The 26,985-nt window shown below is 40.7% G+C and overlaps 1 protein-coding gene across 1 annotated transcript in view; it reads right to left on the reverse strand.

The window, feature by feature from the left end:
• The window catches only part of MKX (mohawk homeobox), a 58,842-nt gene extending 41,776 nt beyond the window's left edge, over nucleotides 1–17,066 (reverse strand). The window contains exons 1-4 of the mRNA XM_036244724.1: nucleotides 16,879–17,066; nucleotides 14,926–15,085; nucleotides 6,655–6,808; nucleotides 5,919–6,254 (exon numbers count right to left, since the gene is read on the reverse strand). Coding sequence (XP_036100617.1) covers nucleotides 5,919–6,254; nucleotides 6,655–6,808; nucleotides 14,926–15,085; nucleotides 16,879–17,066 — 838 coding nt within the window. The remainder of the gene's footprint in view (nucleotides 1–5,918; nucleotides 6,255–6,654; nucleotides 6,809–14,925; nucleotides 15,086–16,878) is intronic.
• Between the last annotated feature and the right edge of the window lie 9,919 nt (nucleotides 17,067–26,985).

Genomic DNA, 26,985 nt, shown 5'->3' on the forward strand with positions numbered 1-26,985 from the left:
TAAAATTACTGAGTTGAAAGGATGGAAGCGCACATTAAAAGCAATAGGAGGAAGAAGATTAGAGAAGGGAGGCAATGATGTACACCCCACATGCTGTGTTTAATGCTATAAGAGTAAGAGAGCAGAAATCCTACATTTAAAACATTGGTACTTAAATTTGTATCTAGAAATTTTACTTATGTGAAATGCCTCATTCCCTGATGATGTTTGAAAGGAGGTGTTTTTGTGGTAAAGATACAAAACAAGAGATTGGATAACCTTTCAAGTACCCTAGCTGCCACTGATAAAGGGTTTTACAGTTCTCTGCTGGAGAACATCATCCGCATTCCAGGGAATGTGTGGAATAATCCAAAATGGCAAAGCATAATTCTTTTACTAAAAACAAGGAAGTGACAAGCATAAAAAGGGAAATAAAAGAAAACAAAAGTGTAGAAAATAGCCTTACTGATCAACACAACCCCAAAGAAAAACCTAGCATATACAGTTGACCCTTGAACAACATGGTGGTTAGGGGTGTCATCAACCCCCCCCCATGCAGTAAAAAATCCACATATAACCTCTGACTCCCCCAAACTTCACTACCAATAGCCTACTGTTGACTAGAAGCTTCACAGATAACATAAGCAGTCGATTAACACACAATTTTTATATTATATATATTCTATACTGTATTCTTACATATTGTCAGGTAGAGGAAAGAAAACATTATCAAGAAAATTATAAGAAAGAGAAAATATATTTACAGTGTTTATTGAAAAACAATCCACACATAAGTGGACCTATGCAGTTCAAACCCATGTTGTTCAAAGGTTAACAGCACACAGAAACACACCATCCTTAACAGCTGGCTCTCAAGGAAGTCTTCTCTCAAATGCCACATGGCTCTCTTTAAGCTAAAGAAAACCTAAAATTGGTGAAATATAAACTAGGAGTAATTATTCACTGTTCAAAAAGATCTGCCAAAGCATCTCTTTAAATCTTTCTTTTGCTTCATTCAGCTATAGCTTCTGTGATGAGCAGGCTAGCACAAAACCCAGGGCTCCAGGGAGCCTAGAACTGGGCTTGTGGGGAGTGACTCTAAATAAACATTTTTGTGTTGAATGAATGTACAGAAGAGCACCTCATGTATGGATGGACTGTGTTCCTGAAAACCACCTGTTAAATTCAGTTGTTTATAACTGAGAATGCATTTCTCTAAACAAACTCTGCTATAATTTAAGGTTAAACCCCAGGTTAATTCAATGGTTAATGAACTCATGAGCATACCTGGGTTTTACTAATTCAGTGATACCAGCTTAAATTCTGAAGTACACAAACGTACAGGAAGAGAGGGAAAAACGAACATCTCTTCTCTTTTCGGTCATCATTAGCCAAGAAAAACTGTTTGGAAATGGTATTTAGCCTTTGTCATCCTCCCAAATTTTGTTCTACTTCCTAGTTCCTCTTTACTCAGTCAGCAAAATGCCTCATTCTCTCACTTTGCTCCAGCTGTGGCAGGCCAGCCAAATGGACTCTACAACCAAAGTTTTTCATGTACCAAATAAATGACATTTTTTTTCTCTCAATCAAAATCTCTATTTCTTCGATATTCACTTCACATAGAGGGGAAGCTAATCTGATTAATTCGCACTAACAGAGAAAAGAGTCCCATCTGCCTATGTATTTCTGCAATACCAGACGTGTATTATTAAGAGGGATTTTAGACAGTTTAACAAGATGAAGTCTGCACATTCAGTCTTGTGGGAGCAGGTTACATTTTTGAATGATACGCCGGCAGAGCAGTGGGGCTCAGAAAGTCCTAGCCATTTAAAGGTTGATCATTTGTGAGCTGCAAAAAAAAGTACAAAATAAGGTCTTGTCCTCAAGCCAAGCAAAAGAAGAGGGGAAGTCACACATTTTATTTCAAGACTTCACTGATGTTCCCTATCAGTACACTTCTTAGAATTCTCTCCTCTTTCCTTCAGCAAGGAAGTACATTTAATAGGCTTGGTTTTGAGGGCAAATCAAGCCCTAATCCAAATTAAGAAAGGCTCCAGTGAGGACTTGATCTGTAAGGTGGCACAGAAGGCAGGTGGCTTCATGGATGGTCCAGCTGGAGACTATGGGCACTGACTGAACGGGAATGGAAGTGGATATGGTGGTGACAGCCCTTATTCTGATACTTAGAGCAAACCCATCTAGGGGCTAGAGGCCTGGAGGTCAGTTTGCAATGAGAATTCACTCATTACAAGGGTCATTGAACAACCAAAAAAAAAAAAAAAAACCTGAAAACGTCATCTGTTAACCTAACATGATGAAAATGGATTGTGATTTTAATTTAGATGATTTAATTCAATGGACAGCACTGTGACTAAATTTTCTTGAGTATTACTTAATTGTATTTATTTTTTTATTAAAAAGTTTTTTTTTCTTTATTGATCTTTAGAGAGAGAGAAAGGGAGAGGGAGAAAGAGCTAGAAATATCGATGAGAGAGAACATCGATTGGCCACCTCCTGCATGCCCCACACTGGGGATCAGGCCCACAACCTGGGCATGTGCTCTGACTGGGAATCCAACTGGCGACCTTTTTCTTGGTGCAGGGGTCGATGTTCAACCACTGAGCCACACTGGCCAGGCATTACTTAATTGTATTTAAAGGCAATGACTTTAATACTTCTGATTAATTCTAGTGTTATAATTGCTGCTGTCAGAAACATTTTAACCAATATTTATCAAGTTATATAAATAACCGATATTTACTACACCCCTCAAAAAAAGAACTTTTTTCTGCATGATGTGGGAGACTGTGGATTACACAGAAATATTTAATGCCTGCATAAAATCAATGAAACATGTTTGTATCTACTTTGATGGTATCTAGTAATATCTTCAGTTAGGATTACAACTGTATAGTCTTCCAGGCTAGAACTTAACAAGAACCAGTGACATGAAATTCAGTGATACATTATCCTACCAATTCCTTTAAAATGCATCATGAGATAGCAACTCTTCTACAAAAATGGATGACAAATAGATAAATTTCTTACTACATTGTATTTAAAGATGATTAATTGTCGTAAAAGAATTTAAAATTCAAAATATTTGTACTAGTACAGAACTGAGAAGGGGAGTGGTGTTAATAGCAGACCTAGAAGATTTCTATTTAGGTGAGGAAAAAAGATATAACCAGAAGGAATGGAAGGAATTCAGAGTAAGTCTGTATGCCAGAGAAAACCATCGCAGTTGCTCAGAAAGTGTTTATTGAAATCCCGTGTTCTGCTCCCCGTGCCCTGCTCCCCGTGCCGAGTGCTAACCCGACTACAGCTGCGCCCGCTGCCACTCTGTCCCCACAGAAAACAGCCATTTATTGTTTGGGTCAGAAATTTAGCAGATCAGTGTTACACCACCAGTCTTTCTTAATTCTCCATCCACAAAACCAAAAAAGTATTCTGTCTTTTTAAAGTTTATAAACATGTATGAAAAACCAGAAGTTTACATGTCTAGGCTGCTTTCTCATCATCTCTTGCGCAACTAAAAAATACGTTTTGATTTAAAACTAGAACTTGGCAAATGAATAGTCCATTGGAATGCTTTAATAGAAATAAATAGCCAAGATATTTAACTTTGAAAAGCATCAACTGAACAGGCATATATTCTTGCTTTGATATTTTATTTTGTTACCTCTGAAAAAAGCTTGCATTTTTCAGAAGACTCATACACTGGGTAAATTTCACAGACATATGACCTTGCTTTTACTGAGCAACAGAAACAAATTTATAAGAAAAAATTTTAAAATGGGAGACCTTCAATTACCTCATCAAAATTAATTTTCATTATTTCCAAAAATCTTTTTTTGTTTTTGTCTATACACATTTGTATTGTCATAATTGTATTCAGTGTTTCTTCAATTTTAAATTTTCACTTACCATCACATTATCAATATTTCCTATGTTGTTTCATAGTCAGTGTCAGTATGATAAATAAAAAAAATTGACTTTTATTCCATTTTAATGTAGTTTGAGATTTAGACAACATTCACATTTTTTAAAACTGAGATACTTCTTACATTTTTATATGTTTACATTTATAAAGCATGGGAATTATTTCTTCAGGGTTTAAAAGAAACCCAGTGAGTCTATCAAGACATGTGTTTTGGGAACTGGATTTACTAAAAACCTTAATTATTCCCTAATTAGTGGTGATTTAAAACTTTTCTCATTATAAGTTTATAATTTAATCTATGTAGATAATACCAATTCATTTTATCTATACATTCATATATAGTAACTTGTCAACAATTGTTCACAGTATTTCATCATAATTTTAATATTTTTTGTTTAATACCTATGTATTTATTGATTGCTATATCTCCTTTCTCATTTTCAACTTTAGTGTCAATTTTTGCTTATTTCTTTTACTATTGCTTTCAAAGTGTTACCTCTTGATTCATTTATCTATTTTTCAGCTTTCCATTTTACCTTTTTTAAAAAAAAGAAAATTCTCAGTTATCTGTACTTGAATGACTTAATTATTTTCCTTTCTCTGTAAATTAACATTGATAAAGCTCTAAATTACCTCCAAGTTCTTCTCTAGTCATATAGTTAAATGTTAGTATGTAGTTTAAATTTTTTGTTATTAGTTAAATAGTCTTCTATTGCTTTTTTTTTTTTTTTTTTTTACTTCTTCCTAGACCCAATCATTATTTACAAGACTATTTTTGTATTTCAAACTATTTGGAGTTGTTTTTATTGTTGGAATTGGAGATGCAAACAAAAATGAGATTAAGTCTTTGTAAATATATTCAAATTTTTCTTTGAATACTCAGAGATAACATATCTTGTACACATTTGTAGACACGTGAAAATCAGATTTCTGGCTAGATATCTGAAGGATATGTTAAACAAGCCAAATTTAAATTCTTGTATAAAGTTCTATAGGTCACATATATTAGGCTCCTTGATATGCTAAGAACTAAATGTAGTAACATTTATGTAGCATTTAGCATAGAGCCTAGCATATTATAACTACCCAATAAGTGATGGTGGCAGTAAGTGTAATCATAACAGTGAAGTTTTCACTGTGAGTGGCAGTTTTCATAGTATGTGTTACAATAACAGTAATAGCCTAGTAGTAGCTACATCCCTCCTTCCTGTTGTGCCAGCTTCGCTGCACTATTGATCTGGACAAGAATAAACTAGCTCTGTGTTCTTGGTCTGGGTCTTCTTATTTATGACATCATGTGGCTGGACTAGATGCTTTCAGAAGTTATCTTCAGGACACAAACTCTATTACCAACAGGTATAGGTTACACATATCCTTTGTTCTAAAGCTACTTCCTCAAACACTCTTTATGATCAAAGCTCTCTGGGAATTGAAGTCAAGATAGAAAATATTACCAAAGACACTATTCCATTTGAATGTTCTGAACAGCTAGGTATTGGTTCATTATTTTTGAAATAAAAATAAAATTTCCAAAGCAATTTAAGCCAGACCTATACTGTTTCATCACAAAAGTCTTGGCACCCATGCTAATTTGTGTTGATTTTCCACCATTATTAGCAAACAAAGAAGTTAAGAGAAAACTTGGAATACGAAGTATTAGCATGTCTGATTATGGAATCCAGGACAGTCTCCCACTAAAATGTATTCAGAGACCAATATATATATTTCATCTAAGAATGTTCATCATTAAGATTAAAAATTATTATTAAGAATAAAAATTATTATCATTGTTATTAAGAATGAAAATTTCCCATACTCTACTATGAGCATCTCAGGTAATTAAAAATAAAACGAAAGCTTTAAAACCTAATTATGGGCAAAATGTGAATAATCTGAAGCAAAAGTAGTAAAAAGTATGCCTTTATACCTGTTTAAACAAATGCCTCTGCTGCAGTTTTAATGGTCTAAACAAGGATCACAAAAAGGACAGACTTACCTGTGCGATAGACAAAGTTGCCTTCAGTTTCTGATGATGAAGGAGACACTAATTCTTCCTCAAATTCATTGGAACTAAAAGATCCTGAATGGTTTCTTTGCCTTGTCTTTCCCATCATTGCAGCATTTGTGGCCATGACATGTCTCAAAGAGTCGTTAAGGTAACGGTTCAATAAGCTGCTCTTGTATTTTGGGGGTGACACGTAGTCCTCATTGGCCCGTGACTCTGGCCTCACTCCAGCCTTTATTACCGAGCTCTCGCTTTTAATCACCGGATGGTGAACGGGATTTTTATAGCCCGCTTCGTTCATGTGGCTTCTTGGAGGGTTTTCTCCATCTAAAAGGGAAAAATATCACTAGGTAGGACTTGCACATACTTTTCCCCAGCCACCCAACTGCTATGTTTAGTCATTAAAGATATATGGAAAGAAAGAATATTTAAAGTATAAAATTATTTTTGATATTCAAGATTAATTTTTAGGCAAAGAAAAGGAGGAATCTATATGATCTCTCCATATGGTATTTTAATTTAAATAAATGTTACAGAAAATGTTATTCTGACACACAATAAATTATAAACAACAGGAAATAGCCACTGTTATTTATAGTATTGCTAAACTGAAAAAGGAACCACTATGGCACCATCATATTTTCTGGGATTGATCTTAAAAATAGCAACTGAGGCAAACTTATTACAGAGGCAAAGCCAAGAAAGCAAAATAAAAATATGAACATACCTTCGGAACACGAATCATCACTGCTTACACTGAGCCGCTCAGCATTTCCTTGAACATACTTGTTGTATAACTTTATTCTTAAAGCCCAGCTTAAATCTGGCTGTCGAACAGTATTCTTAAGTCGACGTCTTGCATTAGCAAACCAATTTGACACCTAAGAAAGTATTATTTCTCAATTAACAAAACGTAAAAAATTACCCATCATACAATTACTTTTCCATAAAGGACTTAAGCCTCTCTCAGTATCTCTGATCACTAAATATTCTCAGAGTGTAACAGTACTGAACACTCATTCCAATCGTTCATTCATTCATTCATTCAACAAATATGCTGAGTGCTAACTACAGAGACTGAACACTTATTGTATTCTGGGAATTTAAGGCCTGCTGGTGTGGCTCAGTGGTTGAACGTCGACCCATGCACCGAGAGGTCACTGGTTCGATTCCTGGTCAGCGCACATGCCCAGGTTGTGGGCCAAATCCCCAGTGGGGGGCATGCAGGAGCCAGCCAATCCATGTTCTCTCTCATCGATGTTTCTATCTCTCTCTCCCTCTCCCTTCCTCTCTCTCTCTAAAATCACTAAAGAAAAAAAAAATTTAATGAAGATGCTTACTATCAAATTTTTAGTCTAGTAAGAGAGGTAGGAGAGTATGCCAACAAGTCTAATACAGGAAAGAACGACTTAAGATGCATGAAAATAAAAGATAGAGGATTCCAAAGGAAAGAAGGGATACTTTTACATGTGACTCAGGACTTCATGAGAAATTTAAGGTAGGCTTTGAAGGAAAATGTCAGGTATAACGGGTAGGGAAGTGTATTCCCAATAAGGAGGACACTGGAACAAAAATAAATCAAATTCCAGAGATACTGTTGGGTAAGTAAGAGGAGTGAGTTAAAGATGGCCTTGAATCACCAAATCTGTGGAACCAAGAGAGGGATAGTGCCATTTTGAGAAAGAAAGTAGAACTGTTTAAAGATGAAATGATGTATTTGTTTTGGGGCATGTTTAGTTGAAGGCACTAGAAAAGCATACAGGTGAGATGTGCAGCAAGAGAAGAAAAATGGTACCTGACACTTAAAGGAGAGGAAGAGCAGATCTGGTCAAGTGCACAGGCAGAGGTGAGAGCTGAAACGGTGAGAGTAGGCAGGATGAAAAGATGGTCAGAGACCAGTGGAAACCTCCAGTGATTAAGGACATAGGACTATAAAAGAGGAGCTGACAAAACTACCAGAGACAGAATAATCAGACAAGTAGAGGAAGAAAAGGCCAAATAACACCTAGCTTTAAGCTAAGTCAAGTGCTTCCAAAGAAAGAACACTGCAAAACAAAGGATAACTCCCATTCCTTTTGTTTGTTTGTTTGTTTTTTGTAAGATGCTACTGAATTTCTAGAGGCTAAAATGGTACCTAAAATTTCTTTGAAAATATCAGGCTGTCAGTAGAATACATATACAAAAAACCTGAGGGGCTGATACTTCCTTTTAAAAGAATGAAATGTGGACAGAGAATTATACCTTTCTGCCGGTTTGTTCCAGAACACGACCCTACATTACCATAGTGGTTTGTGTGGCAAAGACTGAACCAGAAGTTCCTTTTTTCCCTTTTTTTAGATTTATAATATAAACACACAGTTTTTGCATATTGCTCAAGCCCTAATTGGTGAATGGACCTGTGGTGATCCCTACTTTTTTAAAAAAACAAGATTATAATTTTTTTTCCTTTGTCCCCCATGGGTAAAAACATGGCCATTTTTCCCAGTTTATTTTTATATATGCACAAACTATATTACCTGTTTTATGTATATTCAATATTACTGCCTTTGTGTCTTAAGCAAAGATAATTGTTCACTTAAATTTACGAGCAATGAGGTAACATCTCACCATGGCATTTCAGAAGTCTTAGTCTTCATCAATCCTTCTTCCTCTCAAGCTATGCTATTATTACTACGATTAAGTCTGACTTCAAATTCTCAGTCTTTTTCAACCTCTTATAGACAGACAACTTCTGGGACTACTCATTCAACAAACATAGCAAGATGTTCCTGTGGTTTAGCCATGGTGTTAAGTGCTAGGGGTGGATACAGTGTGTCCCATGCACACACGGAGGGACTAGCAGTGAAAAACTATACATGATTAACTGTGGTACGCAGGTTATTGCGACGAAATCACAAAATGTCTGGTCCGTTTCTTAACTACATTTCTCAAACTTCTTTCTATTGTTCAAGTCATGGCCAAAGTGTTTGTCCAAGTCCTCCTTACCACTGACTAAGAATTTTAGAACGTTCTTTTCCTGAACTTCCATTCTGAATGGATCCAATTGAAAGAATCTTAACAACCACCTTCAAATTCAAGTGTTGATGCATTATTATTATTAAATTACTTAATTTCTTCAAATGCTCATGAATGTCCCATTATCCTGTTACTATAGTATAAGAGAAAGAGACCTGGTATCTTGTCCTGAATTTGCCAAAAACATGCAGTGTGTATTGCGATAAGTCACTCACTTTTCTAAACTTCAAACCCTTCATCTATAAAATGCATTAGATGATTCCTAACATCTTCGTCTACTCTCAGAACTAAGATCTGTGAATACAGCTCATGCTGCCCTACAACTGTGCTAATTCCCTTCATAGTTGGTACTAATCTTCCTCTGCTCTCAAGCACTACTCTCTCTAGCAATCAGATATGTGTGTCTATGTCCTTCTCTGCCCCTCACACACAGAGGACACACTGCAACTTCCCCTAGGCCTAAGTCACATATTTTTAAAATCCAAGTTCAAAACTTTGTGGTACTTTCTTTTCTTTTTCTTATCCTCACCTGAGGACATTTTTTTGATATTTTTTTCAGATAGAGTGGGAGAGAGGGAAAGAGAGAAAAACATCGATGTGACAGGGACACATCGAGTGGTTGCCACCCACACGACCCAACCAGGGCCGGGGACAAACTGCAACCGAGGTACGTACCCTTAGCGGGAACCGAACCCGGGTCTCTCCCGACCACAGGCCGATGCTCTAACCGCTGAGCCAAACTGGCCAGGGCTGTGTTACTTTCTTTACTAAACATCATATAATTCAGACAAATCTTAAATCTTAATCAACCTCAATTCTTAATTAACCTTAAATCATAACACAACCACCACAGAGTACATTGTAAAATCCAGTTCTTGTATAACTTTTGATATTTTTATTAAAATGCAATGGCCTTCTAATTTCAAAAAATTAATATACCATAATTTCAAAATAGAAAACGGGGACTTTTTGATGCCATGGTGGAACTAACTAGCTTTTCACATATAGGGGTCATATCCTTTTTATGTTTTATATACCCATAGTATATTAATTATATATTAGGAGATTTTCCAGAAAGATTTACTGGTATCTAATATAGACTGTTTCTAAATCGATTTTACAAGTTTGATGAGCACCTAGTCTGCTAATATATTTACTTTGTCAGTATTTTATTACCAGAAATTCACAGTACAGCCAAAGGGCTGCATACAGTCTGAGGCTTTAATATCTACTTGCATTAAGTTGTGCAAATAGCAGACAAAGAGATGGTTAACATATCTGCATAAATATTATTTTGCAATTTTTTTCTGATGAATTAATGCAAACTCCAACTGTTTCACTGAAGGTAAAAAAATAATCAGTTCAAGTTTTCTACTTTTCACTTACTATGGATTCATTCAGGTTATTATTCAAAGTCTCCTTAAATTCTCTTTTACATGAAACAGGCCTCCTTACCCAGGGTAGGTTTTGAAGGAACAGTATTTTAATGTCAAATTCAAAGCTTTAAAAACACTATTTTACAGTGAATGCTTGGAGGACCAAACCTCTAGATGCTGGAAGAGAAAATGAAGTTATTTTCATCCTTCTCTAACCGAAGTGTTTACATTCATCATATTGACTGAGCAATCATTACAGTCAACTCAAAGGGCTATGCTGGCATCTGTCCACCTGTGGACATACAGAATTAACAAACTTATTCTGGGTTACTCAGCTGAAATATTGAGCACCTCATTTCCACACCATGTCATATAACACTTGGAATGATGTAGAGGAACCTTTCTGAGACTTTGTTGAATATTTAACAGTTGCTATAATCCTTGCAGTTAATAACTGCATACATCTCAGCAGAAGCACTCAATACCAAGCAAAAATAGAGCTATGTCAATGTAGGAGGCAACATCTTGCAACACAGCAGTTTTCACCTCATGGTGCATGGACATATCCTCGAAATTTGAAAGTTCTATAAGAGGAGGAAGCATTAACATCCAATTGTTAAACTGTAATCTCAAACTCCCCTTGCACTGCACTCTGTATTGTGATCATGAAAGAAATAATCTCACGGAGACATTTCACTCTTATAATCCAGAAAAAAAAATATTTTTAAAACATACACACAATCAGTGGAAAATATTAAAACCAAAAATAGCCTCCATCTGCCCTTTTTAAAACTCTCTAAAAGCAGTTATTCTTTGGTAAGATCCATTTCTTACAATAATAAAAAACCTGAATTGTATAACAGTTTATATTATTCCACAATTAAGCTGCTTATATTTTGAGAGTACAAAGTGTATTTTTATAATGTTTCAACAATGGTCAGCCATAGGAACAAAGCACAATGGAAAATTTTATTTGATTTTAGTCAAAACGCACACACACACACACACACACACACACACACACAAATGATCTCCTTGTTAATTTTATTAAAATGATTGTATCTCATTAGGAAGTAAGATGCTAGATTAATAATGCAAATGAGAGTCAAACATCGTTAGAGCACATTAAGACAAGTTGCCAAGTCTAGTAGTGCAAGTTTCATAAATAATTCGTGCTTCATTTTTCAGGAGTAAGTAAAAGAGGTGCCTATTAATGTCCTTAGAGATTCTACTTATCAGAAAAAGTACCTCTTGTGGTCCTAAAGATATTCTCTTCACTCAAGTTTCAGCTTTCTGTTTCTGGGCTTTAATGGAGATTGCTGACAGGTTTTATGCCTCTCTTCATTAATTAAAGAGTAACAAAACAAGTCAAAACTATTTCTTATGAGAAGTTTGACACACAACCAAAAGGAAAGTGTTAAATGTGATAAAAATGATCAAAATATAAGGTAGTCTTGTAGTTAAGGAATAAAAGTCATGCCAACACTTTATTAATATGATCATGAGAAACAGAGAGAGGTGGTGCAATACACAAGAAATAAGAGTTTGAAACCAGAAATAAGGGGAATATTTATATCTATAAACATAGAAACAGGACATATTTCCAGATATATTGAAAATAACAAAATTGGTTATACTCTTACTTGTTCTGTAGAACTATCATATAACATTAAAGATAGCTGCCCTACAATTGGATGGATTTTAAAACTATCTTAGTCAGATTTCAAGATATCCTTTAGCTTTCAAAAAGATGTTTTGGAAATCTACATGGTGATTATAGTGGTATTGCCTCATTAGAATCTATTCCCTCTATAAAAATGTAGGCCTCGTTTACTATATGGGAAGTACTGTGCTGAGGTGGTACCAGGCTATGAAAATGAATAAGACATGATCACTCTTCTCAAGAAGGTTGACTCCACAGGACAAATTTATTCAGTGGGAGAACCTGACTCATTAAATAGGGGTCTAATTTGCCGGGATCAAAAGCTTTATTCAGATCACAGCTTTGTATTTTTTCACCCAGAAGTGTAAAGTATACATAGAATTAGAATTTTGTTTGGCTGTTAACGTATGTCTGACTATTACAAACCCCTCATATATATATATATATATATATAAACATATAGGTAGGTAGTAGATGTGTGTGTGTATTCATATATTTTTTTCTTACATAGATATCTCTTATGCCTAATTGAAAATAAATGAACCCAAATTGTATTATATATAAGGTCCTTTTATTGTAGTATACATTTTGATAGTTTTCATTTATTTTAAAGTTCCCCCCAGAAACCAACTTCATATACTATAAAATTTAAAAATTGTTCAGCATGCCCTGGCTGGTCTGGCTCAGCGGTTAGAGCGAGCGTCGGCCTGAGGACCAAAGAGTTGATGGTTCGATTCTGGTCAAGGACATATACCTGGGTTGTGGTTCCTCTCCCGCCCTGGTTGGGGTCATGTGGGAGGCAACTAGACACAGCGATTTTTCTGTCTGTCTCTCTCTCTCTCTCTCTCTCTCTCTCTCTCTCTCCCCACCTCCTCCCTCCTACTCTATCTGAAGATAAATAGAAAAATATCCTCAGGTAAAGATGAAAATAAATACAAAAATAAATAAAAGTTGTTCAACAAATATCCTTATTATAAATAATTATATTTGCTCTATTTAAAATTACATAATTTTGTGCATTTTTACTTTCTGAGGACTAGTGTAAGAGGAAGAATCTGCAGTGAGAAAAGTTTTCATTACATGAATGAAAACTTTATGTAAATTAGAAAATGCAATAGGCTTACCAAGATCTCACAGCAAAAATAATTATTATTTGTATTTGCACTGTCATTACAGGTAGAAAATTGATTAATAGTAAATTGAAAGCCACTGGTATTGCATCTTACAAAACTATTGTACATAAAATTTTAAATGTCTTGGCTAATGACAAATGTTACTTTTTTAAATTAAAAATGTTCTAAATGTCATAAGTGTTTTTTGCTCTTATATAAAAGAATGGGAAGCATTAAATATGGAACTATATAATCAATCAAAAATAATATAATATTTTATTGCTAATATCATTGTGAAATATTCAAATAGCTCTATAAATTAGAGTATTTTCAAAATAAAATCACACCTGTTTTTAAACCTGAAGTTTGAACATATGCATTTATTTTCAAAAGTCAAGTTTTTCTGAATGGGATAAGAAACTACTTCTGTAAATCACTGAAAGTTACATAGTTTTATGTTAAACAGATATTAAACCAAGAACACCAAATTAATTTTCCACTCCAGTACTGCAGCAAATCACTATTACTACTATTGCTTGTCAATATGAAGCAAAACAGATGTTTTTCTTTACAATTGTATTCTGAAAATAACGAGACAAATGCATATTATAGTTTTAATACACCTGAATACAAGTCAACTTTTGCTTTGTCTAACTTTCCAGTAATTACTAAATGACAGTCTTAATTACTCTGAAAAGCAATTTTTATTTTCTAACAGTTAAATGTTGTTTGTTTGTTTGTTTGTTTGTTTGTTTTTTATTTGGGGGTTCTCCCTTACCATGTAGTTAATTAGTTGACCACAATTTCACCACAGTGATGTAGTGTTACTACAATGTATGAAAATTCTCAGCTCATTTAGCACCTCCTCCTCATTTGAACACATGTGTTCTGTTTGCATTTATAAAAGTTCCTATCACCATATTTATTAAAGAAAAGTGTGGTGTGATGGAAAGAGCATTTGATCTGGAATTACATTATTTCCAGGCCTACCTCTATCCTTACTAATACATAACCTCCATATGCCTTGGTTATGCCACCTATAAAATGTTGACAATAACTTCCATACCTTACCACGTTTTTGTGAATATCAAATAAGATTTGTAGGAAAATAAGCAAGTCAAATGTAGTGTTGTTCACTAGAGAGGAACCAAACTTGCACCATTTCTACACTTGACAAGTAACCCAGCTATAAAATCTGCCTCTTCTTAACCCCAGTAGAAAGATACCATCAGGGAAATTTGTGGATTCTAGCTAATGTCCAAGATGCTTCTACTTAAAAAAAAAATCCAAATTCACTTCTTGCCCTTCCAACCCACCTCCTAGATCTATAAGTAATGCTAATTTTGAAAGCTACCCTTTACTTGGTTCTTAAAGTGTGGCCCGGGGCCAGCACCTTTAGAGTCACCTCAAGAACTTGTTAGAAATGTATATCATGGGCCCTACACCAGACCTACTACTGAATCAGAAACTCTGGTTTGTGTTTTCACAAGTCCTCCAGGCGGCTCTGATGCACACTCTAGTCTGAAACTCACTGTGAATAGTCCCCATCTGTATCCATCTACAAAAGGTCCATGAGTCCACATTCCCTAACACCCTCTCATAACTCTGCAGTTAACTTTTCACTGCCCTCCCTAAAAGAACACCATGCTTTCCATCCTGGAAGGAGCATTAGCACTGAACTGATAGATAGGATTGAGAGGAGACCCAGAAACTCTTCCCAGAACACAACTCTGCCCATGTGCCAACCAGGTGGAGACCCGCACAAACACTAAGCTACCGGCTCCTCGCTCGTTGCCAAGAGAAGGATCAGGGACTTGGTGGATCCGGGTTACCTGCACTAGCGTCATCTGCGAGCCGAGCGCCAAGAGTATCTTCTCGGTCTTGGTGGGGTACGGATTGTCACGGTGCTTGTACAGCCACTGTTTGAGGGGGCGTGCCATGTCTTGCAGGGCCTGTCGCTTGTGCCTCACCTTTCCGCCGTTCTGCCGGGCCCTGGGACACGGGGAGAGGAGAAGGCCCTAGTGAGTGGAGCAGTCTGGGTGCTGCCCGCCGGGATCCCTCACTCGGGGAAGCATTTCAGCTGTCGCTGAGCCCCCGCAGCGCACGCCGGGGGGAGGGGGGGCACCGGGCAGCCGCTTGCACCCGCCCACACCCGCCCCACGAGTCCCGAGGTTGAGGCGAGGGAGCTACACAATTTCTGGGCGCGAATATCCTTTCCTCCGCATCTCTGTTTGAAATGGCCTGGTTGTTGCACATGGGGACACATGGTAGTGAAGGACCCTAGGTTTATCTTGAAAGTGGGGCTATCTTGAAGCCAGTAACCCCAGGTTAGAGGTTTAGGTGAGGATGGTTAAGAGATTTAAAGAAAGATGTTATTCAAGCTACGGATTTGTGCAGCAGGGCTGTCACCCTTCCCTCGCCCGCCTGCACTGTGCCCTCCTCTTGTGGCTCTGGCCTGGCTGGCTGTGCAGAGAGTGCTGCAGGCTCTTGAACGTTCTTTCAAAGAACTCGGGCCTGCCGCTCAAGGCTTCCCGTTGCCTGTGGGCAAAGGAAAGATCGCCCACTGGACTTCGGGAATAAAGCAAGGGATGGCCGCCGCCCTGCTGCCCTGGTTCTCTTCGAGCTCTCTCCAGTTTCCTTTGATCCTCTGGGGAAAAGGAGAAACTTTCCAAAGGAAGGGTACGAGGGAAAATACTGTAGGGGTCTTTTCCCGATATAAGGAGAGTTAAAAAGTTTGGAAAGCTCTGTTTCATGAAGAAAAAAAAAAATGGACCTCTTGAAAAGCATATTCCTAGGAGGAACTGATAAGCAGTTTGGAGCCAGCCTTGGGCGTTGCGTTCCCAAGAGGCTCCGGGAGGTGTCGCCGCGCCGACGCCCGCGCGCGGGGTGACTCCGCGAGACTCGCGCGCCTGTGCCTCAGCCTCTGGGGCTTTTGCCTCTTTAAACACTTTGAAATGCAATTCCACCCGAAAGGCTGGTAGTAACGTTTTGACGAAACCTAATCTCTACTTAACTAACCAGCAGCGCCGCAGAACAAGCACTGATGCAATATTCCAGGTGGAGAAGGCCTGGACGGCCTACCCCCCGCCCCAACCCCTAGCTCCGGTAGCCTCCCGGAGGTGGCGGGGCCAGCCATGGCCATCCACACATCTGCTGCCAGAGCAACTGGGGCCACCCCCTCACCCTGCTAAACCGAAACCCGGCACAGCAAGCTCGCAGCCTTCCCTTCCCGGTTGGCAGCGGGCCCCGCCCAGCCGCGTGCGATTAGGGCGCCCAGGGCAAAACCGACCTTCCCATCACCCTGGCCAAGGCAAGGCGAGCCGCGAGGCGGTGGCGAAGCCTTGTGGTGACAGAAGAGGGGAAGCCCACCAGGCTGGCCAGACCTGGGAAGCCCCAAGTATTTGGCCGTGCCCTATTCCTATGCTTCCTGCTCAGTCCTTTATATTTGGCTCTCAGTCGCGCGTCTGCAGCCGCGGTCCGGAGAGGGATAGGTAATCCACGATCATGAGGTCCAAGTATGGGAGGATTGCGGGGACAGTTCCACGTGTCCTCAGTTTCCAACATGCCTCTTTTGAATTGTCCTGACGAATCGATCCCCCCATATTTTGAGAAACTATACCTTAAAACGTGAATGCGCAAAACCGGGAGCCGGAGACCTGCCCTCCAGGGAAACTCCGCGCAGCTAACCCTTGATCGCCGGGTTTGCTACCTGCACGCCCGCGCCGCTCACTGCCCCCACCCCTCTGGGCTGCGGGTGGGCCGGGGCTCAGGGAGGATGCGCATACCCGGTCCTCCGGTGTCTCAGGCCGAGGTTGTCTTTGAGGGGCGGGCCGTCCGGAATGCCCACCTCCGGGCGGGCGTGGGGACTGTCCAGAACTCCGCTGTAGGGCCGGCCGCCCCGCTCCCGCTCCGAAGCGCTGTGGTCCTCAAAAAGCACGGCGCCGTTGAGCTTGTCGAAGACGATGGTGTTCATGGTGCGGGTTGGCAGGGGCGCCCGGCGCGGCCACAGTGCCTCGGAGCCGGGCCACCGGGAGCTCCGCAGGGCTCGGGTTCTAGGAGATGAAGGTGCATCGGGTTACTAGCTGAGAGTGCTCACACCCTGAGCGATCCGAGCCCCAACCATAACCAAGACGAGGGGCTGCGGAGTTCCGGGCAGGAGCGGCACCGCGGAACCTGAACCAGGGAACCCGCGCCACTCTGTATCCGGCTAACGCATTCACCTCGCCCTCGCACACTCTGTGACAGGTCCCTGCCCTAACCCTTGTCGGGGTGATTGAGCCGCTAACGCACTTCAACCGGGAATAGTGTACCCCGGCGGCAAAGTAAAGTTAATTCCTAAACGAGACTTTCTGCCTCGGTTTTAATCCGGAAGAAGCACACTCCAGATAGCGGAGCGGGATCTGGGCCGGGCCTCGCATGGTCTTCAGTCACAACGGAAGACTAAAGCGTTTCGGAGGTTCCACTCAGGTCGTAAAGCGCAGTTGGAAGAAAGGGAAATTGGGGGTAACATGAAAGGCTGCAAGCGCAAGCCCCAGTTAATGAGTCCCGGGCTGTACTGGGATTTCGGGGATTTTCAGGTTCCCTAGATCTTGGATCGTTTGGCTGAACCTCCGCGTCCGTCCCAGGGGTGGGGGTTAGGGCTGGGAAAGTTAGCAGACTCCAGAGCTAGAAAGTTAAGTAGCGTCAGGGACAAATGCACCACACACTACTTCTCCCCCAAAATCTTTCTACCATCCCAGTCCACTCCGGTATGCGTAGGGTCGGTGCAGTTCAAAGGCGTGGGAGTCCTGGGCGACAGAGGGGCCCGCTGTCATTGTGGTCCTCTTACGCAGTGCGGATGAGAGCCTGGAGCTCAGAAACCTTTCACACCCGCCCCTTTCTGGGGTTTCGAGGAACTATTTCAGAGGCTGCAAAGGTGTTAAGAGAAGAAGGAGGAATCGCGGACCGTGCACCGCCAGGCCTGCGGCTTCCACAGTCAGAGGAAACCTGCAGTTCACCTCCCGCGTCCCGGTTACCGGGAGCGTCTGCCTGTCGCGCGCGGGCGTCAGGGGCAAGTCCGCGCTGCGGCGGGTCAGCCGAGTGACCGCCCTGAGGCGCTTGGCCGCCCCAGCCCGCCCCATCTCCCCGCCTCGCACCACCGAACAGCTCTCCTTCCTTTCGCCGCCAGCGCCCCTCACCCCGCCCCGCCGCGGCCTGGGCTACCACTCCCCACCCACCCATTTACAGATCCTCTGCCTCTAGGAGCGCCCACACTCGCCAACGCCCCTCGCCCCGCCCTCCGGCCACCACAGCAGCCGCCACGGGTGACACGTAGGGCCGTGACCACGGCAATTAAATGACGGTTCCCGTCAGTATTCGTGGGGAGGTGAGGTCAGACCTCTGCTGGCAGCCCGCGTCCCATAAGACTGAGTCCTCCAGCGCAGACAGGTACGTGTCTGACGTTTGGACACAAGGCAATAAGTGTGAAAGCAAATGTTGGTGCTCACAGCCCCAGTTCTAAGGTCAGGACTCCGTTTTTTATGTTTAAATCCGTGCGCTTAGTGCTTTGCATTCACGCTGCTCCGTTTGCAAAATACACCCTTTCCCAGCCCTCGGTCTTCCCCCACCCCAGCTCGGTCATCCTATATGTAGGCGTGTTTTCCCCAGCGCATCCGCCCGAGTTTTGGCAGAGCGGGCCCTTCTCCGGCTGTCCCCAGCCCGCGCAGGGTGGCAGCCACAGACCCCCGGCGCGGTCTGGGTCCACGGGCAGCAGGCGTGGTGGAAGCGGGCGGGAGAAGTCCGAGAGCTGGGTGCTGACGTAAAGGGTCCCAAGGGCGTGGGAACCACGGCTTCTCATCCTCCCGGGGAGCCCACGCGCGGTCCCCCACGCCTCCTCTCGGTTCCCGTGCTCTCCACTTACTCTGATTCACCCAAAATTGTCACTTGTGGAACTCCCTCCCTGAGGAACTGCCCCGCCCAACGCCCGCGAACAATTTTAAAGCAAAGAAGAAGCGGCCAGGTGGGTTCCCAGGCTCCTAGCAGAACCTCCGGCCAGCCTTAGCGGCCACCCGGGCACGTTTCTTATGGACCTAGGAGAGAGGTAGGGGAAGGGCGGGGAGCGCCGAGACATCCGGGACCAGAGCGAGCTTCCCATCCCGAGGCCTCGGGCGGGGACTCGGGGACCCGAGGGCTATACCTGGGACGGTGGGGCCGGCGGCCGGCGGCAGGGCTGCTGGCTCTCCCGCGTCGAGGCTAGGCGCACTCCCATCCCCGCCGCATGTTTTCCGCGCGGGCTCCAACGCGCTCACCGCCGCCACCGCCGTCGTCTCGGCTTTATTTACCCAGACAGGCGCGCGCGGCCCGGGAACAGGAATACCGAGGCCTTCTCATGTTTCCTGACTGTCTGGCCCAGTCGGCGAACATCCTGCGGGCGCGGTATCCACGTTCCCGGGCAGGCGAGAGAAAGCCTCCGCGCCCGCCCGGCTGTGGGGATGGCAGTTAACCCTCGCAGAGGAGATGCCACTGCAGGCGCCACCGGTAGCCGCCAGCCCGCGGAGTCCTCCGCAACCAGGCCGGCCTCGCAGGCGCGGAGCATAAGGGGCTTCCTTTGCACTTAAGGGAGAAATTCTCCAAGAGGCCGCAAGTAGCGCCCAGCTGCGGCTCTGGAAGCTGAGAGACTGCGGTGCAAATCCCGTGTCTTAGCTGGCTCGATTATCGGAAATTTCTCTACAAGTGTCTGGGCGGGAGAGATCACTACAGCGCTCTCTTTATTTTCCTCGCGATCAGCTGAAGTTAGAAGAGTTTGCGCCTATAACGCGTGAGCGTATTTCAGGAGGCGCTTGGACCCCGGGAGCCTCTTTTCTGACTTCTGAGGTCCTGGCAGTTTCAAAGCCAGGCACACATTCACCTTCCGGGGCCCGCGCTTGACTGTCTGCGCTCGCCTCGGGGCACAGGGGTGGAGGGAGGCAAGGCTAGGACTAGGCGAGCCCACGGTGCCCAGGTGTGGAATAGGTGCCCAAGGCCAGGGATCTGCACGAAGCAAAGTGAGCGGAACTTAGAAGAATCCGAGCTGGGACACAGTGCAAGGAGAAAGAATGGTTATCAGATTCTCTTAATGATGATACTTGGCTTCACACCATTATCGCAAATAATGGTAGCGATGCTGTGGTTTGGGTGCAAATAAAAACTCAGACTTTGTATCAGCCTAGAAGATCCCCGAGGCTCGGAGCACCTAGACACCCGCGCTCTCGCAGCCGGCCTCGCAGCTGCAGCGACACCTTTCATCTATTTTTAAGAGCGAAAGTAAATTTACCGATACCTGAAAGTCATAGCATCGTTTATCCTTTTCTCCTCTAAAGGTGGCTGACTAGTGCTGGGGCAATAGCTAACCTAAGCATCTTCCTTTCAGATGGCCTGGAAATGGTTAAAGTATATACTACAGCTATTTTTCCCCCAAGACTAAACAGACTCCCGAATTTTCCATATGTTATCTCCAGAAATACCTGGCAGCAAACTGGGCAGTGGCACAATCTAAAGCAGAAAGAGACGTAGGTTTACATTTTTGAGCATCTGGCAGATAAATATTATCATTTGATCATGTTTCCCGATGTCCTTAGTTTTCTTTCATGATATAACTTACGGTTGTAGCGCACGCATCTTGTCGTTGGAGCTGCACTTGGACTAGCTGTGGTGTGGGTTCAGTGCAGACAGGTCTACAGACCTGGCTGTTGGATTTAAAGTCAAGGATACATCATAAAGTTTCAGCTACAGACTTGCTGCGAATATGTTGCACAACAAAAGTAGTTCTAATTGTTAATTTATAGGAGGAAAGAACCCTGTTTCCCCTTCTATGGTCTCGTGACTGTATGGTGGTAACCAAACATGACCATGAAATCAGCTGTAATACTGCCCTCTGACATGTATTTGGTCAGCTGTGCTAGGAGAAGCAACAGGAATGTATGTAGTGGCTTGCATTTTCACACCTACTCTGACTTATAAAGCTGTATGCTTTAATATAGGCTACAATAGGATAAATTAATTTTGTTATTTTAGTCTTACCTTATTTACATAATTTTAAATGCATTTAGAGAACTTTGAAGACATAATTACATGTAAGATTTGTTTTCTTAAAATCTGATGTAAAATATATAGCAAAATATCTTTCGGCAAAATGTTTTGTTTTTGTTTTTAACTTAGTAGAAGAGTAATATACATCTTAGTCTCAGGTTAAGGCACTGAAAATTAATGATAACTTAGACTATAGTTTAGTCGTTAGAATTCATTTAAAAATGAAAGAATAATGGAGGGTTTATTTTAAAGTGAAATTGTGTGGAGAATCCCTCTCTAATATGCAAATGAGCATGTATTTTGTGACAGACCAAAATTTTATTTTTGCATTTCATCTTTTATGCATGTTAATCCACTGTTCAGATATATTTGTCATTCTTTTAAATGTCACCGTTTCCTAAAATGCTTTACTCAGCTTCTTATGCTACATTCAAATCTCAGTTTATGAAATGATGTATTATAACCCTCAGCAGTAAAGCTTCCCATTTTAGAAAGATTTAAGAAAGTGTATGTAGTTTGTGGGAGATTACCATATGTAGAGGGGAAAAAAACTTAGGCCAGAGTCAGAAAACTTGATCCCTAATCTTAATTCTAGTTAATTTGATGTTGGTTGACCTAAATTTATTAAAGTGTAAAAATGAAGATGATTAAGTTTTCCATAAACTTGCCTTACATTCTCATCAATATATTTTTTTTAATGTGAAAGCTACGTCTTGTTAAAGCTAGAAAAATGTTAAATAAGAACATTTAGTAGAAATCTAAATTCATTCTATTGAACCAATTTGAGTGGTTATAAATATAATTTTACTTTCTAATGAAGGGAGGAAAAGAAGCCTTCATTTTTAGCATGTTGATATTTTACCAAGGAACTTGACATTTCAGAACAAATATTGGTCATAATTTTTGAAAATAATGATTGCTTTTAAACTCTCTTTTCCAGTTATTACTTATAGGCAATGAAATAAATTACAAAGCAGGGAATGACTGTCTCTTCCTGTCCAAATGGTATAAAATAGTAAATTTATGAACAAATATCAGGGTCACCTCACACTTGGCCAGTCAGACCTGCAGAGATACATATTGGAACAACATAACAAATGGTGAAAGACACAGCTGCAGAAACATTGTGAGCACACTAGTAGAATGTGTGGTCCACAAATAACCTCATAGGGCATTTTTGCCTAATTTATACTTTAATTACATAAATAATACAGAATAAATTCTCTCAGAGAGGGTCTTCTCCATCAATTCCCTCTCAAGCAATCAAAGAACAGAGTACAAGTGGAGTTCCTCTTCAGCCAGCTCCACCCCATCACATTTCTCAGAAGCAACCACCAAGAGGCGGCCATTGCTGGTTTGATGTGCCTCAGTTCGACCTTTCTCTGCATTCACATGCGTGAATACAGAAAAAAACAGTATAATTTTTAAAATTTCTTTATTGTTGAAAGTATTACAGATGCCTCTCCTTTTAAAACATTATAAGTTTGTTTTTTTTAGTTTTTTAAATAAACAAGACCATACTTTACATAAGTATATACATACACAGGGGAGTATTAAACTAAAACTTGCTATTTTACTCAATAATTTCATAGAGAATGTTCATAATAGTATATATAAATGCAACTCATTTTTAACTGTTATATAATGCTCCATCATCCATTTAGCCATTCACCTAGGAACGTTTCTGTCTTCTCAATTTTCACTGTTACGAACATCAAACGTTTTTGTATATGATTCTTTCTGCACATGTGTAAATATTTCTATAGGAATAGCTACACAGATGTGGAATTGCTGGGTTGAAGGAAACATGATTTAAAAAATTTTTGATAGATATTTCCAAATATCCCTCCAAACTACACCCCCACTAACACATGAACATCCCAATTGCCTCACATGCTTACACACTATTGTACATGTTCAGTCGTCATAATGTTTGCGTATATGATGAGTAAAATAGTGCTTCATTGTTTGAGAACCTTTTCACTTACTTATAAGCCATTTTTATTTAATTGAAGAAATTTGCTTATAGCCATTGCTTACATTGTTTTTTTGTTGTTAATCCCCACTCAAGGATATTTTTTCCCATTGATTTTTAGAGAGAGAGGAAGGAGAGGGAGAGAGCGTGGAAGAGGAACATTATTGCCTCCTGAACACACCCTGACTGGGATGGGGATCAAACCTGCAACCCAGGTACGTGCCCTTGATCAGGAATTGAACCCATTGCCTGGCTGGTGTGGCTGAATGGTTGAGCGTGGACCCATGCACCAAGAAGTCGCCAGTTCGATTCCGGTCAGGGCACATTCCCAGGTTGTGGGCCCGATCCCCAGTGGGGGGCATGCAGGAGGCGGCTGATTGATGTTCTCTCTCATCCATGTTTCTTTCTCTTTTCCTTTCTCTCTAAAATCAATAAAGATAAAAAAAGAAAGAAATTGAACCATGACCATTCAATGTACAGGCTGATACTCCAACCACTGAGCCACACCAGAGAGAGTTTTTGCTTATATTCTTATTAGATGACTTATAATTTGTTAAATTTTTTTGTAAACCACTTTTTCTATGATTTATATGCTTTATTTATTGCAAATATGTTACCTGGTCTAAAGTTTGCTTTACTAAGGGTTTAAATGTGAATATAAGTCAATAATTCTGTCTTTTCCTTTGTGGATTCTGGGTTTTGTGTCTTCCTTACAAAGATTTTTTTCCCCTATATTTTCTTCCTGTTATTTACTTAAAATAATTGTTTTCACTTGGCTTTTGAATCCTTCTGAAATTAATTTGTATGCGTTGTGAGATAGAAATCTAATTTGATTTTTTTCTTCTCCAGTTGTGTGGGCAATTATTCCTATGACATTTATTAGAGTTTTTTTCCCATTGATTAGAAACAACTTTTTTCATATATCTGGTGGCTTCTTTTTCATATGTAGTTTGGTCTAAAATGGCTTTGAGAGGTATTGCAAAACACCAATAGAATGCAACAAGTTTACAACAGGCCTCACAATTTTAAAACCATCCTGCACTCTAAAGATTTTCAATATTATTCTCTCCTGATTTCAGAACATGTTAAGTATCAAAATAGCAATGTGCACTGCCTGGTAATTGTTCTGATTTGGAAGGGGAATTCAATCCTTTTCCAGGATGAGGCTGCCATTAATTCAGTTTTTGTCCTGCCCGGAAGCAGGGGCGCACTTTCAGGCAGCCGTATTCCCCTGAGTAGAGTTCGGGGCTGCACAGGGATGTTTCTTTCTTTCTTTCTTTCTTTCTTTCTTTCTTTCTTTCTTTCTTTCTTTCTTTCTTTCTTTCTTCCTTCCTTCCTTCCTTCCTTCCTTCCTTCCTTCCTTCCTTCCTTCCCTCCCTCCCTCCCTCCCTCCCTCCTTCCTTCCTTCCTTCCTTCCCTTGCTCCGTCCTTCCTTTCTTCCTTCCTTTTTTATTTTTTTGTTTATCCTCTCCTGAGGATATTTCCCTTTGAATTTTAGATAGAGTGGGAGGGAGGAAAAGCCAAAGAGATAAACATCGATGTGTCAAGAGATACATCGGTTGGTTGCCTCCCACACGACCCCAACCGGGACTGGGAATTGAACCTGCAACCCAGGTTCGTGCCCTTGACCAGAAATCAAACCTGAGACCCTTCGGTCTGAGGGTGGACACTCTAACTGCTGAGCCAAACTAGCTAGGGCTGCACAGAGATTTTCAAACACTTCATATGACGAGGTGATAACCAACCCGGAACAATATAAGATTAATTCATTAAAATGAAGAGTACCTGCATCCAGGATTTGAAAAAGTAAACTGCATCTGTCTTCTTGTTCAATTTTTCTATGGAATGGAATTAATCCTTTTCACAAAGCAGCCAGTCAAGATGAGAACCTTCAATATGATTGTACATTAGTCAAATTCATTCTGGACAAAAGCACAAGTACTTTATCACTTCCAGGCAGGACTTGGAAAAACACAACACATATAACTTTTAAAAAAACACAACACATATAAGTGCAGAAGACACAAACAACAAACAGTTAGTAGAGCTGAGACACAGGTGGGTTAACATCTTGTGCTACTTCACAGAACTTGAGACAGGATCTGAAGCAAACCTACAGCTCCAGCACCCCAACTTTTCCCTTGGTACCAGGGTATCTTCAGTAGCCTGCAATGATTACTGAGTCTCTACTACATTACACACACGAAAGTACATTATATACTGGGATCCTGAGGGAACCCCGAGGAACATTTCATCTTCAAAATGTGCATTGAAATACTAGAATTCCTTCCAGGAGATTATTCCAGCTTGAATGTCAGCTTGACATACATAAAAAAGTGGCCATTTTAATAAATGTAGTGAAAGCTCTGACCATAGGCTAGAATGAGTCTCTGTATTTTGAACCTAATGGACTTCAGGTACTCAATAGATTTTAAAGATTTCATTAGTCTCTGTACTTCATGCAGTGTCAAGCTTTTGGCTGACCGCTCCCCCCCCCCCATCCCAAATCCATCCTCCTTGTTTTCATTATGTGTATGATATTTCAATAAGTTCACTAAAAGGATCCATGTGAGCAAAAGTAATGTGTGCGGTTTTTGCCTCACATGTTTAAAAAGAAATCTCTCGCCCTCCTTTTGAACTCTTCTATGTAACCAACGGATGTGTTAAAGAACAGCAGAACTGCACGACCAAAGGGACCTCAGGCCTTGATGGACCACAGGAGGGAGAGCTCCTTAGCCTGGGCTTGGCAAATTTTTTCTGTAAAGGGCTAGATAAGAGTCAACGTTTTAGACTTTGTGGGGCGTACTGTGTCTGTTGCAGTTACTCAACTCTGCCACTGTAGTGTGAAAGCAACCCTTGATAATGACTATGGATGAGTACTTGACTATGGATGAATCAATGAACAAATATTGCTGTGTTCCAACTAAATGTTAATGGACTGAAGATTGAATTTGATATAATTTTCATATGCCACAAAACATGATCCTTTTTTTTATTCTTTTTAAAAATTTAAAAATGTGAAAACTATTCATACCTCAGAAACAGAAACAAGAACAGGCTAGATTGTCCTGAAACTGTGTTTGCTGGTCCCAGATCTAGACTTTTCAGATCTGGACTGTGATGGGGGACAAATAAACTTGCCCTTACTTATGTCACTGTATTTGGGGGTTTCCTGGCTAAAGGAACTCCACCTGTACCCTACATAATGCACACCTGTACAAAATGGTCTTGGTTACCACAGATGGGCTTAAGAAAAGTGCTTTTTAGATGACTAGGGGCTGCCACAACCAGGGAGGACTGGAAAACAGATGGAATGAAAAAATGTTTTCTCCCTTCTCCTCCTGAAAACATGTTGCATGTGTTTAGAGAATCAGCCTAAATTATTTTTTACAATATTTTTATAGTATGTTCATTTCTTTTTTATTTTAATCACTTTTTAAAAATGTACTAATATACCTTTAGACATGGCATTACTATTTGGGTTTTGAAGCTTATGTTTTTCATAGTCACAGAAAATAGTGAATAATTTTAAAAAACTGCTATTTTCTGGCTCACTCCCTCCCTTCCAAAAAACCCTCACACAATTGGAACTACTTTTTCATTGTTTTCTTTTTTAATAATCAACAGTAAATATTTATGGGGCACCTGCATGCAAAATCCTGTGCCAAGAATGACATTGAATTTAATTTTAAAAACACAATCTTTGCGTAATTTATAAGCCTGTTAGGAAAGCACAGGGAAACAAATATACCTCATCTAAAATGTTTCAGGGTGTCTGATATAAAGATTGCTTGAATCCAGTAAATCTGTAAATCATCTGTAGAAATGCATGAGGGAGCCTGAAGATGATAGAAGGGCCATTTTATGTGTC

The sequence above is a fragment of the Molossus molossus genome, unplaced genomic scaffold, assembly GCF_014108415.1.
Source record: "Molossus molossus isolate mMolMol1 unplaced genomic scaffold, mMolMol1.p scaffold_m16_p_1, whole genome shotgun sequence".
Lineage (NCBI taxonomy): Eukaryota > Metazoa > Chordata > Mammalia > Chiroptera > Molossidae > Molossus > Molossus molossus.